Here is a 13,827-nt window from a genome sequence, read left to right on the forward strand (position 1 = left end):
ATGTCTGCGCCCACAAACGACAACATGTCTACTGACGAAAAAGACATACTTTGTGAGATTGAAGCAACTGTGACAACTGGATTTGAGCCAACGGCTATGGAAGAGGCCGTCGAAAAGTTGAATGCAGAAGTTACAGTGTCAAGAGGTCGAATCATTTTGAAAGTGCCAATAAGCAAAGTGAAAAAGGTTATTTTCTATTTTTTTCATATTGGAAACAGGTTTGGAACAACCCCTCAAATGAAAGAAGGAACTATCCCTCAGACAACAGATCATTTTACTGTTGTAGAAAAGAAAAAAAGAAAAAAAATAGATTTTTTTTAACTTAAAAGGGGAAAAATTCATATTTGGAACAACTTTTATCTGGAGACTTTTATGAAACCCTCTTGTGACGAGTTCTTCGTACCGCAGGGGATATAAGCAAGTGTAAAATAAGCTTATATCATGTACACACATGTATATACATGTATAAGGAATCGTACATGATTTTTCAAACTCTTCAATAAATATCTCTGATTGGCAACCACTGTCAACCTATATTTGTTCCACATAACATAAGTTCCAATGGAAACTTTGTTATAAACAATTTCATAATACCTGTTCCTGTTGGAACACATATTCTATACCATTTATTCCTTTAGGAACATTTACTGTAATATATATTCCAGTGGAAATAATATTCCAGAATATTGTTTCCATTTGGAACTTATATTATGAAGGAACTTCTATTCCGTGACACCACTAGCTGTTATACATGTAATTGCCACTTTAGAAACCTATTTATAGCAAACATAAAAAACGTGGAGAAATGATCTCTTCAATTGGACTTTACCTACACCAAATTTATTTTGCTTTCTAAGTGATGGTTTGTAGTCCCCATAAAATTAAGCAAATGTATTGGTACAAATGTATGCAACACAAATTGAAGTATTTATATGAGTACAGAATAAAATGAAAACTCAAACAGTATGTGTTCAGTGTTTCTCTGTTTATGTGGTTCAAAACTGTTTCTCGTTTTTTGTTTTTATATAGATTAGACCATTAGTTTTCCCGTTTGAATGGATTTACACTAGTAATTTTTGGGGTCCTTTATAGCTTACTGTTTGGTGTGAGCCAAAGCTCTTGTCTTGAAGGCCGTACCTTGAGCTATAATAATTTTAGAAAAATGATTACAAAATTGAATCCAAATTGATTATTTTCAAGCTACCGCAGTGTTCTGTGCATGTAGCTATTCATTTAAATGATTTAATATAAGGAATCGTACATGATTTTTCAAACTCTTAAATAAATATCTCTGATTGGCAACCACTAGCTGTTATACATGTAATTGCCACTTTAGAAACCTATTTATAGTAAACATCTTTTGAATATCATTCACAGTCCAAATTTCCTGATACAAAGTCATTACATATGATAAATAAAAACAAAAACATGGTTTTCTAAACATTTGTAACATACAGCGATTTGCGTTACTTTTATAAATTGCTACTTTGATGGAGAGTTGTCTCATGGCACTCATACCACATCTTCTTATATCTATTGAAAGTATAATAGGGTTGGTGCTAAAGCAAGATGCAAATATAATTATGATGTAAAACATGAACTTAACCAAAAAGGAGTTGTTGTTTAATGACCATATTGTGGGTATTGGGACAGAGGGTGTTTGCTGTTTGTCAACAAAAAACGACAGGGCTTGCTATAATAAAATGCAAATATATGTCGACTTTTTTTAGCTCAATATATGGTCATATATCTAACAAGTTTGTGCTTGTGTCAATTTCTTTAATCCAGTCATGTTTTTTGTACCCATGTGTTCCACGATTATTGTGCTTTGAATATCATTCACAGTCCAAATTTCCTGATACAAAGTCATTACATATGATAAATAAAAACAAAAACACAGTTTTCTAAACATTTGTAACATACAGCGATTTGTGTTATTGGACACAGGTGAGGTTTTACTCGTAACCCGAATATTTCATGCCCTTCTCGTAATCAATCTCTATTCTCGGTAGATGATGTTGTCATCAAAGAGCAACAGAATATGTCGACTTAATCATTTTTGTTAGATTACTCGAAGAAATGAGACAAAATCGAAATTTGAAACAGGTAGTTTTGAATGAAACAAAATAACCGATGGTTATCGGTTAAGAACATGACCAAAATCCGGAAATCATATTTTTTTTTAAATAAAAAAAATCTGGGCGGGACGATTTCAGAGGGGCGGGCGGGGATGAAAATCTCTTAATTAATTTTAGTGGGTCTTATTTTTAATAATAAAAAAGTCCAGCAATATTACAAAATTCTTGGACATGTTTTGGCCATATAATATCAGATAGATGTAGTTCTTTTGGAAAAGTTTCTTTATCAGATAGACCTACTACAAACCTGGTGATTTACTACAGCAGGCCATCACGTGATAGACCTACTACAAACCTGGTGATTTACTACAGCAGGCCATCACGTGATAGACCTACTACAAACCTGGTGATTTACTACAGCAGGCCATCACGTGATAGACCTACTACAAACCTGGTGATTTACTACAGCAGGCCATCACGTGATAGACCTACTACAAACCTGGTGATTTACTACAGCAGGCCATCATGTGATAGACCTACTACAAACCTGGTGATTTACTACAGCAGGCCATCATGTGATAGACCTACTACAAACCTGGTGATTTACTACAGCAGGCCATCACGTGATAGACCTACTACAAACCTGGTGATTTACTACAGCAGGCCATCACGTGATAGACCTACTACAAACCTGGTGATTTACTACAGCAGGCCATCACGTGATAGACCTACTACAAACCTGGTGATTTACTGACTACAGCAGGCCATCACGTACACCAACAGTGTACTCTAAAAGACCAGTATAGATATAATCCTTCTTGAAATCTACTCCTCATAAAAGGGATAGTCATTACATTGAGTGGTTGTTCCCAACGTGGTAAAATCTGACCTGGGACATAGTCATGATAGTAGTTATCCTATACAGTCAAGATGTAAAATAATTAATATTCACTACAAATTAAATGAATAGCTACATGCACATGCTACAAATAAATTTAAACATAATTCTGGATAAACTGGCACCTTTAAATCGGTATTTGATCAAATCTGCACCAGGTATAGTCAAGATTAGCACCTGGTTAAATTGACATAAGTTGAATCTATATCTCTTTTCAGTATTTTAAGCAAAAAGATTAAAATAAATAAGGGGTTGTTAAAATAACTCCAATTTTTTTTAGATTAATTGAAATTGAAAGATCCTTTAAACATCTTTAAAAGTATTTATACTTATTATATTAGATATTATCAGATGCCAAATTAACTTTAAATAGGTGCCGATTTGACTAGAAGCCAATTGAACCAGGTGACTGTTTTCCTTCCTTTTAAAATGCTAATTTGACTTGTTACTATTAAAACTTGGTTTAAGATGAAGATTGCAAGAAATGTAATCATAACCTTATGGGACTGACTTGATATCTAAATCTTCAAGGCTTATCACTACCTTTTTAATACACAAAATATAGTGCATTGATCATAACATTCTGTACATCCTATCCATGAACATTTTCAGTATTTTATTACTGTAATATATGCTCAGATATTCAAGACACAAAACAATGCTACACCTATCAAGAAAATAACTTAAAGTTTGCAAGGTGCAGGAATCAAATATCTGTTCTAAAAATATAAATGATGTCATTGTTAAAGCCATATTTAAAAATTGGAGTTATCTTCCTTCATCTAGAATTGCTGTTAAATCAACTACAACCAATGCAATATTTAATTTTACTTCCCACTGATGAATTGAAGCAATCTTTACTGTTCAGTGCTTACAAACACTTTGATTCATGAGGGTTGTTTAGGAGGTGTAACTAAACAGTAACTTGTTGAACATGTTTAAATGTATTGATACACGATTGAGGGTCTGGTAAGGGGAATCATCATTTCTGTACGTCTTTATTTTTATTTGTTATATGTAATGATAAAGTAATTTCACTCGGCAGGGAATTACTATGGTAAGCAGTTTGGGTTTTTTGTTTATTTTCAGGCAGAAAATCATTCAAAATAATGAATAGCCCTTTTAAAATAATATTGATGCAGTGGCAAATCCTGAAATTTTTATAAGTTGGGGCCTACTGACTGCGTGAGAGGGGGTTGCTCCAGTCATGATTTGGTGATTCCCTAAATAATCAACCAAATTTTCCCCACTAAAAGGGGGGGCTCGGCTTTCCCTAAATTCACCTCTGCAATGTACAAATAGTTGCCTGACAATCTAACTGCATACTAAAGTTAAAAGCAATTCAACCATTAAACGAACTCTGGGCACACCAAGACAGAAAAATATGAGTGATATATATGATTTTGATTGTTTTATTTCAGGTGCTAGAACTTGGTTGTGTAGACAATTGTTATGTTCTTATGACCAAAGTTTCAGACTTCAAGTTTTCTGAAGATGAGGTAAGCATATTATTGATAGGGTTACAAAAATAAGAAAGAAGCCATATCATGCATATTGAGCATACATTTTATTTTGGTAACCTCTTTAGTATTAGAGGTATATATGGTCATGTTGGTTCAGACGGGTTTCACTGTATATTTTTAATGTGATTCTTGCAAGGTGTTTTATCCAGTGTACTTGTTTTTTAATTTTAAATTGATCATCTCAAAGTTTACTTCAATTATGTTATCTTTAGTTAAGGCTTCTAACAAGTGAAACCAGGTGAATAAAAACTGTGTTTTATGCAGAAAACCAGTGCTTTTCACCAGGAAGGGGAATAATTCATGTTGAAATGCAGTTTTAGAGTCATTCAGGGTACAGGAAAGAGCATATATGCTACTTTTCACTGCCTGTCAATACTTTTGGGTTACTTTTACATAATTTGAAAATATAAAGCTATATTTGTTGAAATACATATATGATTCATATATAGGAAAGACAGAACTGGACACGAAATAAGACAAATTTAAATTCTTGGATTCCAAAATATAGATATCAACTTTGTGTAAAAAGCATTTATTTATATGTTTTAGCTTGAGAGTATGGGTCGTCTTAGAGAACTGGTTAGAAGTGTAGACTGGGAGACTGGTTTAAGGGCATGGAGGGAAGTGTTTACATTTAAACAACCAATCAATTCTAAACCAGATGTTATCCCTGTTGAGTTGGGAGAACCAGTATTATCTTCCAGAATACATAAACCTCAAAAAGGGGACAATGTAGTGAAAAAGTCAAAACGACAAAAGATGAAAGAAAGGATGGAAAAGAAAAAAGAGGAGAGGAAAAAGTTTGCACAAAATAAAATTTCATCAGAAAACAATGTTGCTGATAAAGATAATGTAACCTTGGTAACTGAATTAGAGGATATAAAGAATTTAGAGAAAACATCAGAAAGACTTGAAAATTCTAAAGAGGAAGAGAAAGTTGACAAAAAGAAAGAAGACAATGTACAAGAGGCTGAGACAGCTGATGACACAAAACCAGATTCAAATACAGAGCCAATGGCTAAAAGGCCAAAACTGACAGAATACAGTCCAGATAAACCTGCATTCAGAGTAACTTGTCATAGGACAGGACTTAATCATAGTTTTGATTCTATGGGAGCACAGTCTAATTTTGGAGCTGCTGTTTACAATTATTTTAAATGGAATGTTTCAATGAAAGAATTTGACATTGAGGTTATGTTATATATAGATAGTGACGATGTAAGAGTTGGTTTGGCTTTAACCAGGCAGAGTTTGCACAGAAGACATACCATAGCATTTGGACCAACAACACTTAGACCAACAATAGCTTATAATATGCTCAGGTAAAACAAAATAAGGAACAGATTAGAATCATTTAGGTTTCTATGAAAGACCTTTATGTCAGCCTCACATATTTAAGGAAACACCGTTATTGAAATGGAAAAAAAATATTTTATGGGAGTGATCACACTCAAATCAATAATATAGTAAAGCATAGTTATCACACTGAGGCTTAACAATCAAATCAAATATATGTAGGAACTACTCTGAAACTTATAAATAATATTTTAATCAACTATTTTTACTGACTTTGGACAGGCACATACATACAGAATGTGGGGAGGGGGATTAGCATGTCAGAGGGATCTCAACCCTCCTCTAACATGGGACAGTGGTTTAACAGTACAACATAAGAACGAACTATTACATCAGTTGAAAAAGGCTTTACTCATCAGATGGACAAAAATAGACATACATCTAACAAAGATACAGCAGGCGTGGCTGGTTACATGTAATAAGAAGAACATTATGTATGCTTTAAAATGATAGAAATCCTCTCTGTATTTTAGGTTGTGTAAAATCCAGCCAGGGGAGATAATTTGTGACCCAATGTGTGGCAGTGGTGTCATTCCTATACAGGTATGGTTTATAGAGTGCTATTTTATGTGGTTGCTTTATGCGGCATTCAAATAAACAACATTGTAATGTATTTTCTCAAATGTTTACCAAATACAACATTTCATAAAAACTACAATAAAAATGTTTTTATAATATTGACATGGAAATCTCTAAAAAAAAAACTAAAAGTAGAAGAACATTGCTTCCATTACTGTTCTTCGTCTCAAATTCACAATGTGTCCTTTAACACAGACCTCAACTCAAAAGTGCATGGTGGGTCCTGAAGAGGGAGTATATGGAGAGTTGTCTCATTTGCAATCATACCACATCTACTTATTTATATAAACAAACCAGAAATAAAAAGGTCACTTCACGATGAACAAAAGCAACGAAATAGCTTGCATGTTGCTTTTCCACTAATTTGTAGAAAACATCTTGAATGACAAGCTGGAAGGACGAAAAAAAATTCGTAAACAGTATCCAGCAAATACATTGAGAGAAAGTAATCCCTTACCACCATCTTTAGGATACTTTTTAGAATTCTTTGCTGTTGTTGATAACAGTTTCTCTAATTCTATGGAAATTTATCCCTTTCCAAACCAATTGTATATGAAATTTAATCAACGTGTGGTTGCTGGTGATCTCAAAAGATGATTGGATGATTTTAAGGGTCATAATCATTTGCCAAACAATATAACTGTTTTAAAAATACTATGTTGAAGGCCGTACGGTTACCTATAGTTGTTAATGTCTGTGTCATTTTGGTCTTTTGTGGATAGTTGTCTCATTGGCAATCATAACACATCTTCTTTTTTATATAAAAGGTTAAAAATCACAACAGGTTACATCAAAAATTTGTTAGATAACTTAGTTGGAAATAATGTATGAATAAAGCATATTTTGGATACACTGCATAACAATTTTGATAAAAATGAAGATCAAAAGAGAAATATCGGGGGAAGCACACATGATAGAATTTATCTCAAGAATGATACAACATTGCCATTGTGAATTTGCTGGCGTTTTATTTATTTGTTGGGTTCCAAAAGGTATGGTACAATAATGGCTGATAAAGTTACAATAAGAAAATGAAAGTATTGTATGCTATAACTAGAACAGTTTATGTAATTGATTGAAACACAAAGGTATTACAAAACATAGTAAATATCAGATTTGGTTGCGGCTGTTGCAATTAATTGTCTGTGATGGCTAGAAGTGTGTTAACGACCCCCTAAAGGCAAAATAGATGTGTTAATTATTTAAACCCATAAAAGTGTTTCTTACTTTGAGTTGGTCATAAAACTGTAAATATTGTTAATAAAGCTTTCACATTGAAGAATAGGATAAACCTCTACGGAAATGTCAAAAATAAAAAAACAAAAATCATTGGTAAAAATCTAGAAATGCTTAATATGACAGTAGAACTAACACTTTATATGCTTACCAATGATATTGATCACATGGTTTGACAACTTTAAACAGGTGATGAAATATTTGGTATTAGATAATGGATTGATATTGCTAATCTGCTAATTTTACCTGATAATGAAAAGCCAGTTTGGCACATAAAAAAACCATTCAGAGTTGGCATTGGTTTTTTTTGTCAGCATTGGCCTTAAAATGGTACCAATGAAAAGTATTTGGATTTGGATATTTATTATAAATCCTTGTGAGATCAATCAAAGTTTATTCATGACAAAAAGTGAAAGAATTAACAATTTTGTCAGTCCTTGCAGTAATGTTCACAGTTCTATAAATTAGAAATTTAACATTGTTTAATTTATTTGTCAATCTTTAAAGAACTTGATTAAACTGATAAACATGATTAATTGTAAATTGTTTTTATCAGCTACAACTAGTAACAATATCAATAAACCCTCATAAATCATGAGTATCTAAGATTCATGACTTCAGATTAGCACCAGGGTAATTGATGTAACACTGTCATTTCACAGTAATTTGTAAAATTACTTCATAAATCAAATAAATTTATACTTGTCAAAATAAATATAAATTTCACTCTACTATGTAACATTGATAAGAAGATGAAACTAGCTTTAGAAATGTCTAGGTTGCAGTAAAAATGGTTTGATTTAGCAATACTTTTTGAAATTGTTGTTTGTAACATTTCTATTAATATATTGGTTTACACAGCCACAAACTACTTTCTAAAAACCCTACTATAAAAATATGCTTTAATGCCACAGACAATCAATTTTCGGTTCAAAATATTTATTTGCATCAAGTTTTGTCTGCTGTTGGTTGCATATTGCACATTTCTTTTTATATTTGGAAATAGAAACAGCATAAAAAAGTGATTGTCTTTTATCAAGTTGATTCCATTTGATAGCAAATTGCCATCTTTCTGTATTTAACAGTTGACCTATTTGTCCTATTTCTTTTAAAAGATTCTGTACAAATTCATGAATGTGACAAGTATCATTAATATCTACCATCAATTGACCTCTTAGTAAATTTCCTTAAATGGAAAGTGTGGTACAAAGTCAGAAACGTAATCATCAATATTCCTATGGTCTGTCAGATGACATGTTTGGTTTTTTTTCTAGTTTTTCACGGAAAGTAAGAATCACATGAGCATTACAAGTATTTATTGTTAAACTGAAAGCTTTCCTGATGATTTAAGATTTGATGGGCATATTATACTTTCACTTAGACAGTTCTGTCATGGTCGGCATCTAATTTCCAATAATGGTTACATAAACTTTGTCATAAATTGTCTGACTATACTCTGATAATTGAAAACATCAATTTCTTTTTATCAACAAATCCCATTTAAACAATAACACCAAAGTTTTGATTGAATTTACTGTGTTTGTACAGAAAGAATACAATGATAGCTGACACTGATACAGATTTATAACTTGTTAATGTGTGAAAACTATAATAAAAGCAGATTTATCTTGAAAGCAAGGAATAAAACCATAAGCATTATTATTTATATATGTAAAAGAAAGTATGGTGGAAAAGAGAAAATAGTGTAGCACATACATAGTTATTGATAAGGCAGTGAAACATAATACATAATGTATAACATGTTTGTTGAGAGAAACACACTCTTTTATCCCCGGCTTAGTATATATCTAGGATTTTGATTGGTTAACGCACGTCGTTACAAAACCCATAGCCCCTGGTTGTTGCTAACCCATATCCCCGGACGTTGCTAACCATTATCCCGGGGAACTTCATGCAAGTTTTCCTTAGTTCCGTGATTGCTCCTTGTGAAATATTGAATTCTGTAGATATTCCATGATGTTTGTAATTACATATTTAATTCATTAGCGATTTTGTCCTATTATGCCGATCATTTACACTCATTTCATTAAATGCATCACTTGACTGCCACATTTTCAAGGAATGGGACTACTGACCTAGCTATGCAAATGAACCACATTGATGTCAAACCATCTATGACGTAACTCTCACAACATTGAGGGCCAAATTTGACTCAATCCAGTTTTTCTGTCTCCGTATTAAAAACGTCTTATATTTGACTACCAGTAGGGTTCTACCATGGTAGTACCCTACACACCGTAAAAAATATGTAAAATTTCCAAATTTCATTAAAACATTTTTAGATAATGAAAAAAACGTTGTTTTCAGGTTACACTTTGTACCCGAATTTCCATAAAACTCGCCCGATTCGGACTAAGACCGGGGACAAATTCGCTATCTACCTTTATATCCGTAGATATGGATATTTTAACACCCTTCAGTACCCTGTACACTCTTCGGCTACGCCTCATGGTGTACTGGGGTACTTCAGGGTGTTAAAATATCCATATCTACGGATATGAACGTAGATAACTTATAGTCTCCCTTGACAAAGTTTTAAGGCATTTTGAAATTTCTAACTTTGTGTCTTTATTATTTAAACAGAAGTGAATAAAAACTTTAATTGTCTTTAGAATTTATTGGAGAAAGGGTCAGGAATCAACTTTTTTTGCTATAAGTATAATTGAAATTCTCAGTGTTTCATGCAGTTTCAGAAGCAATGCAGCTAAAAAATTATTCTATTTTAATATCTGTTATTCCATGATAGGGGGAGGGTTAGGTGCCATCAATCATGTTTAACCCTGCCACATGTTGAATATGCCTGTCCCAAGTCAGTAGCTTGTAAATCAGTGCTTGTGGTTTGTTGTTGTATATCATATTTGTTTTTCGTTAATTGTTTTATACATAAATCAGTCCATTTGTTTTCTAGTTTTAAATGTTTTACATTTGTCATTTTTGTTTTTTTATAGCTTACGTTTTGGGATGGGTTTTGCTCATTGTTGAAGGCCATACAGTGACCTTAAGTTGACAACTTCTTTGTCGTTTAGTCCTGGTGGAGAATTGTCTCATTGGCAATTATGTCATAGCTTCTTATTTTTATTTTAAGCTGGAGCACTTGTTGAATTATACTGATCAAGAGCATCATCTTTAATTTGCCTGTATCTTAAGACTTACTAGACACTAGACTGAATTACAAGTTATTTAGACACAAACAATTTTAGTGGTTGCATTAATATGAACGATGACCTCTAAATATATTTTTTTGTTGAACATTTGTTATTCTATTACTGTCTCATTGAATTTAATCTCAATCTAAGACTTACCAGCTAGCATGATTTCCAGTACATGTCCGAATTATGGGGATTTATTCATAAAAAGAAGGTGATTTTCAAGTTTTCAGACAATAACTCAAAAATACTTTGAGCATTTTTCATGTAACTTTGTCATCATATTTTATCATCAGTTTGACAGTTTAGTTGTAATCATTTAGCTGTTGTTTTGGGGGGTTTATTTTTGGGGGGTGAGGGTAAAGATTACATTCATGTCATTTGAAACCCTCCTTTGTGTCTGGCTTGATATCTGATATCTGCAAAGGTTCACTGCCTTTAATAGTTGTGACACCATAGTGCAGTGAGATGAATATTCAACCAATATCATGCTATTTATTATTGATATCTCATGCTCAGATATTTAATTTACATAAATCAGTGTATTTGTATAACCTTACTGGTCAAAAAACCATTTAAATAAAATGAGACAGTTGTACATTGTGTATGAATCTGTTATATGAGACAATATCTAGGAAAGTCTAATTTCCATGTCCCACAGTTCACCAGCAATTATTTTTTTATTCAGGCATCTTTTTGGAAAATTTTAAGTTTCAGTATTAACTAGAGTATATAATGCACCAACTGCACTAAATTAAACATTCTTTTTAATATTGCTTTTAATAAAAAAATATAATTTAAAGGCTCACCCCCTATGTTTAAGTGAATAGCAGCCAGTTTGAAAAATCTGAACTCCCCAAAGATCAGAATTTGGAGAAAAATAATGTTGTTGTTGGCTATTATTCAATTTGAATTTCACAACAATGCAACTTGAAAGCAATCTTTACCCTTCAGTGCCCACAAGCACTATGCTTTGAAGTTTTCTTTAAATATGGTAGAAATTAATTATCTTAAAATATTCAATATTTGAACAATAGCATTAAACCAAAGCAAAATTCATTTTTCTTAAAAGCTCCATATTAAATACATTTTCTTCAAAGGAGGCAGCAATGATTAAATTTTTACATAAGTTTTATGGTAATTAATCCCTTCAGAGAGTGTTTTGAAGATACAGGCAAGAATCATTTAAAGCTGGGTCTACTCATATTGAGAGACTTGATTAGACAGTTTGACTTTAAACTATTACCCATTATATCAGCTGTACTAATTATCAGAAATTATTCATTTTAATTATTTTCCAAAGTACAGAATTTAATTATCAAGATAAGAGCTATGAAAAGTACATATTTAGCTGGAGAGCTATAATAATATTAAATGTTTTATTATTTAGGGTGCTTTATACTGGCCAGAAGCTACATATTTAGCTGGAGAGCTATAATAATATTAAATGTTTTATTCTTTAGGGTGCTTTATACTGGCCAGAAGCTACATATTAAGCTGGAGAGCTATAATAATATTAAATGTTTTATTCTTTAGGGTGCTTTATACTGGCCAGAAGGTACATATTTAGCTGGAGAGCTATAATAATATTAAATGTTTTATTCTTTAGGGTGCTTTATACTGGCCAGAAGGTACATATTTAGCTGGAGAGCTATAATAATATTAAATGTTTTATTCTTTAGGGTGCTTTATACTGGCCAGAAGCTACATATTAAGCTGGAGAGCTATAATAATATTAAATGTTTTATTCTTTAGGGTGCTTTATACTGGCCAGAAGCTACATATTTAGCTGGAGAGCTATAATAATATTAAATGTTTTATTCTTTAGGGTGCTTTATACTGGCCAGAAGGTACATATTTAGCTGGAGAGCTATAATAATATTAAATGTTTTATTCTTTAGGGTGCTTTATACTGGCCAGAAGGTACATATTTAGCTGGAGAGCTATAATAATATTAAATGTTTTATTCTTTAGGGTGCTTTATACTGGCCAGAAGGTACATATTTAGCTGGAGAGCTATAATAATATTAAATGTTTTATTCTTTAGGGTGCTTTATACTGGCCAGAAGGTACATATTTAGCTGGAGAGCTATAATAATATTAAATGTTTTATTCTTTAGGGTGCTTTATACTGGCCAGAAGGTACATATTTAGCTGGAGAGCTATAATAATATTAAATGTTTTATTCTTTAGGGTGCTTTATACTGGCCAGAAGGTACATATTTAGCTGGAGAGCTATAATAATATTAAATGTTTTATTCTTTAGGCAGCTTTATACTGGCCAGAAGGTACATATTTAGCTGGAGAGCTATAATAATATTAAATGTTTTATTCTTTAGGCAGCTTTATACTGGCCAGAAGGTACATATTTAGCTGGAGAGCTATAATAATATTAAATGTTTTATTCTTTAGGCAGCTTTATACTGGCCAGAAGGTACATATTTAGCTGGAGAGCTATAATAATATTAAATGTTTTATTCTTTAGGCAGCTTTATACTGGCCAGAAGGTACATATTTAGCTGGAGAGCTATAATAATATTAAATGTTTTATTCTTTAGGCAGCTTTATACTGGCCAGAAGGTACATATTTAGCTGGAGAGCTATAATAATATTAAATGTTTTATTCTTTAGGCAGCTTTATACTGGCCAGAAGGTACATATTTAGCTGGAGAAATTGTCAGAAAAGCTGTAGACAGAACAGTAGAGAACGTAGAGTATGTTAATAAACTTCAAGCAGAGAAGGAAAAGTAAGTCCAGCTAGCTGATTTGAAATAACTTAAACAATTTAGGTAAATAAGCAGCTTCACAACTTAAAATTTGCTTCTTATGCATTTTGAGAAGAATCTCAGCATCTTTTCAAACCAGATTTGAAAAAAAAAAATCCTCCACATTGCCAAAATACTGTACCATCACTTTTAAAGAGCTTATCATAAAAAAAAATGTTAGATGTTAAACCATCACTTAGGAGAAAATACTTGTGAAGGTTTTTT

General features: G+C 32.2%; 1 protein-coding gene across 1 annotated transcript in view; it reads left to right on the forward strand.

Moving 5' to 3' along the window:
- LOC143042208 (tRNA (guanine(6)-N(2))-methyltransferase THUMP3-like) overlaps positions 1-13,827 on the forward strand; it is a 23,114-nt gene continuing 9,287 nt past the window's right edge. The window contains exons 1-5 of the mRNA XM_076214479.1: positions 1-186; positions 4,398-4,475; positions 5,049-5,821; positions 6,329-6,398; positions 13,469-13,584. Coding sequence (XP_076070594.1) covers positions 1-186; positions 4,398-4,475; positions 5,049-5,821; positions 6,329-6,398; positions 13,469-13,584 — 1,223 coding nt within the window. The remainder of the gene's footprint in view (positions 187-4,397; positions 4,476-5,048; positions 5,822-6,328; positions 6,399-13,468; positions 13,585-13,827) is intronic.

The sequence above is a fragment of the Mytilus galloprovincialis genome, chromosome 1 (assembly GCF_965363235.1).
Source record: "Mytilus galloprovincialis chromosome 1, xbMytGall1.hap1.1, whole genome shotgun sequence".
Taxonomy (NCBI): Eukaryota; Metazoa; Mollusca; class Bivalvia; order Mytilida; family Mytilidae; genus Mytilus; species Mytilus galloprovincialis.